Consider the following 7,202-nt stretch of genomic DNA (forward strand, 5'->3'; position numbering starts at 1 on the left):
TCATCAGAGTTGTGTTGTATCTATTATAATCATCAGAGTTGTGTTGTATCTATCATAATCATCAGAGTTGTGTTGTATCTATCATAATCATCAGAGTTGTGCTGTATCTGTCATAATCATCAGAGTTGTGTTGTATCTATCATAATCATCAGAGTTGTGTTGTATCTCTCATAATCATCAGAGTTGTATCTATCATAATCATCAGATTTGTGTTGTATCTCTCATAATCATCAGAGTTGTGTTGTATCTATCATAATCATCAGAGTTGTGTTGTATCTATCACAATCATCAGAGTTGTGCTGTATCTGTCATAATCATCAGAGTTGTGTTGTATCTGTCATAATCATCAGTTGTGTTGTATCTGTCATAATCATCAGAGTTGTGTTGTATCTGTCATAATCATCAGAGTTGTGTTGTATCTGTCATAATCATCAGAGTTGTGCTGTGTTGTATCTGTCATAATCATCAGAGTTGTGTTGTATCTCTCATAATCATCTGAGTTGTGTTGTATCTATCATAATCATCAGAGTTGTGCTGTATCTGTCATAATAATCAGAGTTGTGTTGTATCTCTCATAATCATCTGAGTTGTGTTGTATCTATCATAATCATCAGTGTTGTGTTGTATCTATCATAATCATCAGAGTTGTGCTGTATCTATCATAATCATCAGAGTTGTGTTGTATCTGTCATAATCATCAGAGTTGTGTTGTATCTGTCATAATCATCAGAGTTGTATCTATCATAATCATCAGAGTTGTGTTGTATCTATTATAATCATCAGAGTTGTGTTGTATCTATCATAATCATCAGAGTTGTATCTATCATAATCATCAGTGTTGTGTTGTATCTATCATAATCATCAGAGTTGTGCTGTATCTATCATAATCATCAGAGTTGTGTTGTATCTGTCATAATCATCAGGGTTGTGTTGTATCTGTCATAATCATCAGAGTTGTGTTGTATCTATCATAATCGTCAGAGTTCTGTTGTATCTATCATAATCATCAGAGTTGTGTTGTATCTATCATAATCATCAGAGTTGTGTTGTATCTCTCATAATCATCAGAGTTGTATCTATCATAATTGTCAGAGTTGTGTTGTATCTGTCATAATCATCAGTGTTGTGTTGTATCTATCATAATCATCAGAGTTGTGTTGTATCTATCATAATTATCAGAGTTGTGTTGTATCTATTATAATCATCAGAGTTGTGTTGTATCTATCATAATCATCATAGTTGTTTTGTATCTATCATAATCATCAGTGTTGTGTTGTATCTATCATAATCATCAGAGTTGTGTTGTATCATAATCAGTGATTTAGTCCAATTTCTCACAAAAATGTGCTGCCGAAGAAACAGAGTTTGTTTCCTTTTGGCTTTACTGATCCATATTATGTGGTAAATGTGTGGTGATTGGTTGAAATGGTAAATGTGTGGTGATTGGTTGAAATGGTAAATGTGTGGTGATTGGTTGAAATGGTAAATGTGTGGTGATTGGTTGAAATGGTAAATGTGTGGTGATTGGTTGAAATGGTTTGTCCTCTTTTTTTAGTGCAGTGATCGGTCAATTTTCTCCAATAATATTGTGATGATTTGACTGTGATTGGTCCATCCTGGAGGGACTGAGTAACCTTGTGTTGTGTGTGTGATTGACAGGGGGGCTTCAGCATCGAGGCGGGCCGTCGCTGTAGCTCGGGAGAGGGTCAATTCACCTTCATGTCTAAGCACGCTCCTCAGATCTACAAGGCCATGGAAGATGCTCTTACTCTGCACAGAGAGATGGAGAATGAAGACACCAAGACCTCTATCCAGTCTCCTAGCAACTCATCGTCTCCTCAACTTCCTCATTCTTCCACCTCTACTCACCTTCCACATAACTCATCGTCTCCTCAACTTCCTCATTCTTCCACCTCTACTCACCCTCCACGTAACTCATCGTCTCCTCAACTTCCTCATTCTTCCACCTCTACTCACCCTCCACGTAACTCATCGTCTCCTCAGCTTCCTCATTCTTCCACCTCTACTCACCCTCCTATCAAACACAAAGTCCACACCCGCACCGACCTATCAGACAGACCCACTGCCCCTCCTCTACCAATGAGAAACAACCTCTTACACAGCCCTCCAATCATATCTCCTGCTACTGAACAGGTTCCGGGGTCTGAGCCAATGGCTGACTTTGATTGTGATCTGTATGCCACTATAGAGGACCACCTCCTCCCCAGAATGAAGCACCCGCCAGCCCCACTCAGGATGCAGCACAGCCTGCATCTCTATGAGGAGGAAGAGGAGGAGGAGAGGTGTCACTCCCTGGATACCGTTGACCTGAACAAACTGAGGCTGGGGGTGGGGCTGGGGGAGGGGCTGGGGGAGGGTTCTCCTTATTACAACCTGAGAAGGGGTATTACTGGGAGGGCAGAGGAGGAGAGGTGTCACTCCCTGGATACCGTCGACCTGAACAAACTGGGGCTGGGGGTGGGGGTGGGGGTGGGGGTGGGGCTGGGGGTGGGGCTGGGGGTGGGGCTGGGGGAGGGGCTGGGGGTGGGGCTGGGGGAGGGGCTGGGGGAGGGGTCTCCTTATTACAACCTGAGAAGGGGTATTACTGGGAGGGCAGAGGAGGAGGAGGAGGAGAGAGAGAGGGAGAGTATGGTGGGTAGCTCACAGTGTATCTATGCTTTAGTGAACAAGCCCTCTGAGACCCAACCACTGTCTCTGGCCTGGTCCCTGCCTCAACCCCAAACCCAGTCCCGGTCTATGCCAAACCTCTCCCGCCTGCAGGCCCAGGCCCAGCTACAGGGGGAAGAAGAGATGGGCTCGAGGGGCTCCATCACCCCCAACCAGGACCCTATCAGCTTTAAACAGAAGCTCTCTGACATCCTGGGTAAGGATCTGGCTAAGTTCCAGCAGCCCCTACCCCCCCTGGCCACAGTGACACCAAGAGGCAGCGAATACTAATGTCTACCGTTACTAAAAGACTTGTGACTGTTATACCAGCTCTATCAGATCTATCAGAACTAGAAGACATGGGGAGGTGACTGTTATACCAGCTCTATCAGAACTAGAAGACATGGGGAGTTGACTTGTGATTGTTATACCAGCTCTATCAGAACTAGAAGACATGGGGAGGTGACTTGTGATTGTTATACCAGCTCTACCAGAACTAGAAAACATGGGGAGGTGACTTGTGAATGTTATACCAGCTCTATCAGAACTAGAAGACATGGGGAGGTGACTTGTGATTGTTATACCAGCTCTATCAGAACTAGAAGACATGGGGAGGGGACTGTTATACCAGCTCTATCAGAACTAGAAGACATGGGAGGGGACTGTTATACCAGCTCTATCAGCTCTATCAGAACTAGAAGACATGGGGAGTTGACTTGTGAATGTTATACCAGCTCTATCAGGTCCATCAGAACTAGAAGACATTGGGAGGGGACTGTTATACAAGCTCTATCAGCTCTATCAGAACTAGAAGACATGGGGAGGTGACTTGTGACTGTTATACCAGCTCTATCAGAACTAGAAGACATGGGGAGGTGACTGTTATGCCAGCTCTATCAGAACTAGAAGACATGGGGAGGGGACTGTTATACCAGCTCTATCAGAACTAGAAGACATGGGGAGGTGACTGTTATACCAGCTCTATCAGAACTAGAAGACATGGGGAGATGACTTGTGACTGTTATACCAGCTCTATCAGAACTAGAAGACATGGGGAGGTGACTTGTGACTGTTATGCCAGCTCTATCAGGTCCATCAGAACTAGAAGAATGGGAAGGTGACTGTTATACCAGCTCTATCATCTATCAGGTCCATCAGAACTAGAAGACATGGGGAGGGGACTGTTATACCAGCTCTATCATCTATCAGCTCTATCAGAACTAGAAGACATGGGGAGGTGACTTGTGACTGTTATACCAGCTCAATCAGAACTAGAAGACATGGGGAGGTGACTGTTATACAAGCTCTATCAGAACTAGAAGACATGGGGAGGGGACTGTTATACCAGCTCTATCAGAACTAGAAGACATGGGGAGTTGACTGTTATACCAGCTCTATCAGAACTAGAAGACATGGGGAGGTGACTGTTATACCAGCTCTATCAGCTCTAGAAGACATGGGGAGTTGACTGTTATATCAGCTCTATCAGAACTAGAAGATTGGGAGGTGACTGTTATACCAGCTCTATCAGAACTAGAAGACATGGGGAGGTGACTGTTATACCAGCTCTATCAGCTCTAGAAGACATGGGGAGTTGACTGTTATATCAGCTCTATCAGAACTAGAAGATTGGGAGGTGACTGTTATACCAGCTCTATCAGAACTAGAAGACATGGGGAGGGGACTGTTATACCAGCTCTATCAGAACTAGAAGACATGGGGGGGTGACTTTGAGTGCCTGAAGAACTTCCAGTATTAAAAGTGCACAATTGAATCAAAAGTGTATTGTGTGCATTTGTAAATTGCATTTATTTCAGCATTTAGCCTAGAAATCCCCCCAACCTCTCTACACCCCCTGGTCCCAGTGAAGCTGAAAATACAGTGGCTGTAATGATCACTACCAGGACTCTATCCCTACCTAATCTCATCTACCCAGAACAATATCATGTATGTTATGTAGTCTGTTCACAAGACATGCTACGAGAGAAGGAAACCAACCAGCATTATTCAAAATATAGGATTCCATCAAAAGTGTTGTATGTGCATTTGTAAATTGCATTTTTATTTTTCATTTTATTTTTATTTCAACATTTACATATTATGGCTGTATCTCTTGCATTAAATTAAAATATATTGAAACAACATATTGAGTTGACTAAAAGAAGGTGATACATTTATTTCCCATGCCAATAAAGTCCTTGGAATGTACAGTGTTGAAGCTGTTGAAATGAGATCAGACAGAGTGAATTATTCTGGAAAATGGAGAGAAAAAAACGTTCTAAAAATGTATCTACCAAAAAACGTTTTTTTTTCTCAATCAAAAACTATTCTTGGAAGAAATCAAATAACAATAGATTAATATCAAAATATTTTTGTTTATATATATATTTTTAAATTATTATTAGATATGCATGCCATCAAACCGTGAAACCAAGTGTTCCAGATGTATTTAGTCAATAAAGTGCTAGAAAGGAAGGAAGTGAAGTCCCGATGAGAAGTCATATTATCAGGCCTGGTTTAAACACACAATGAAGTCTTCAATATCACACAGTAGGCTAGCTCTTTTTATTTTACAGTGTTGATATCTAATAAATACATATGGTATGATGAAACATCCCTCCCTATGAGTAAAACATGTTGAAAATACAACATTTTCAACGTCTTGTGCTCACGGGGATATTCGTGGTCTTAAATGTCGGCTAGACTACCGTTTTAATCGAACCCAGAACGTTATAAATCTTTTCAAGATGAGCTCCAAACAGAGTTTGGGGAACATTCCATTTCAATTACAGTCAATTCGGGAAGGAAAGTAAACCAAATTCTGATGCCAATGTTGCCCTGCTGCTTACCGAATTGGAATTACTTCCTGAATTTAAAATTAAATTGACCCCAACCCCGGTGTCCATTTATAATAAATAAATATGGCATGATGAGACAAGTGTTCTTGTCTAAATGTAACTGAGAGTAGGCCTAGACTACCGTCTCAATCTGAACCAGAATATCATTCAACATTTCAAGGTGGGCTGCGTGGCTCTATTTTGGTGTCCGTTATTGTCTTCTAAAACACAGACAGTTTATATAAAATATTAAAGGATCCGTATGAAAACTTCTCCTAAAAGAGTTCCTGTTGTCACTCTAAATGGTCACCGTCTACCGGCCTGTCCGTCCTCAAAGTCACTGTAATGCGACGACTCTCCATCACTCCCGTTGGAAGTGTTAGACACCCTCTTATTCCCCGATCCTAGATCAGATTTAGGCGCAGACAGAATGATGAGGTGACCGACGGGGCCATTGTTCTCCTGTTGTCCGACCAGTCTCTTGTTCTTAGGCTGCGGGGAGGGGGAGTCCTGCAGGGTGTTGCTGATCCCAGTCATCCCGCCGCCACCCCGCAAGGGCTCTGGAGAGAGAGACCCCAGAAGGTTCCTCCTATCCGGGATGAGGTGGTCTATGTCTGGTGAGGCGCATCCACTCCGCGACCCTCCCCGGACCTCTGGCTTCACCACCCCGGTGAGCAGCCCCGAAAGCTCCTGGATGTAGATCTGAGCCATCTGGAGAGTGTCATACTTGGACAATTTATTATTATCGGACGGAATCACACTCCGCAACGTGTCAAACGCCTTGTTCAGCCCGTGCATCCTCCGTCTCTCCCGGGCGTTAGCCGCGACTCGCCGGTGTTTCTGCGGGCCCGGGTGGTGGCCCTGCTGCCTACCGTTTCCAGGTACTGTATCCAGGTCCATCTCTATCCTGACACCACTGTCCGCTAGTTTACTCACCGACATGAGTTTCTCCAGTGAGATATCCATGGAGCCGCTGTGCGCGTAATGGCCCGTATCTCTGGTTGAGAATAGAGACGGCCCTCTAGGAGATGGTACCCTGGTTCTGGATGCGAGAGGCTCCAGTTTAGACTGTTCCATCAGGGAGAAGTCCTCGCCTGTGTAGTCTGGCCAGCCGGACAGTTCTGTTTTCGCTGTCATAACGGCTACAGACATCCACGACTTGGTTGGAGAGGTATGGTGTGTTATTTTGCTCTTTCTTAGATAACCAATACTTGGAAAGCACTGGAACGTGTCTTGAATATTCAGCGGGAAGAGTCGGTTGAAGAGTTAGGAGGAGTTTCAGAGGGGGGAAGAAAAAGTGAACTTAAAATAAAAAAAATCCACCAAAACCAGGTTTGGACAGCGCTGCAAATGTGTCTATCTTCAATGACCAAGGACGGCACTACTATATCCCCGTCCACCCAACCCCGCCCAAGGAGGCACACAGGTTTGGATGGCACAGCCAATGGCGTGGGTTGCCTCTTCCCAAAAAAAGAAAACAATTGGGGTCAATCTTAACTGTCTTTTCCTGCAAATGTTGTGCATTGTAACCCAACCCTGATGTTGTTGATATTTGGCTTCACTTGGCATCCGAGGTCATTTATTATGCTGAAGACGTTTCGTTTATGTCTTGGGAGAAAAATAGTTTTATTTTTCATTTTTCATTTTAAAATAGTTTGTTTTCAAACGAATTAACTCTCACGACTAGTGTATTTGTGT

General features: G+C 43.5%; 2 protein-coding genes across 2 annotated transcripts in view; one reads left to right on the forward strand and one right to left on the reverse strand.

Annotated features, from left to right (window-relative positions):
* The window catches only part of dok3 (docking protein 3), a 47,585-nt gene extending 44,627 nt beyond the window's left edge, over positions 1-2,958 (forward strand). The window contains exon 6 of the mRNA XM_031797271.1: positions 1,660-2,958. Coding sequence (XP_031653131.1) covers positions 1,660-2,958 — 1,299 coding nt within the window. The remainder of the gene's footprint in view (positions 1-1,659) is intronic.
* A 2,852-nt stretch (positions 2,959-5,810) lies between these two features.
* Positions 5,811-6,641, reverse strand: atoh1b (atonal bHLH transcription factor 1b). The gene has a single exon (XM_031797272.1). The coding sequence runs from the start codon at positions 6,639-6,641 to the stop codon at positions 5,811-5,813; it is 831 nt and encodes a 276-aa protein (XP_031653132.1).
* Positions 6,642-7,202: the final 561 nt, after the last annotated feature.

The sequence above is a fragment of the Oncorhynchus kisutch genome, linkage group LG19 (genome assembly GCF_002021735.2).
Source record: "Oncorhynchus kisutch isolate 150728-3 linkage group LG19, Okis_V2, whole genome shotgun sequence".
Taxonomy (NCBI): domain Eukaryota; kingdom Metazoa; phylum Chordata; class Actinopteri; order Salmoniformes; family Salmonidae; genus Oncorhynchus; species Oncorhynchus kisutch.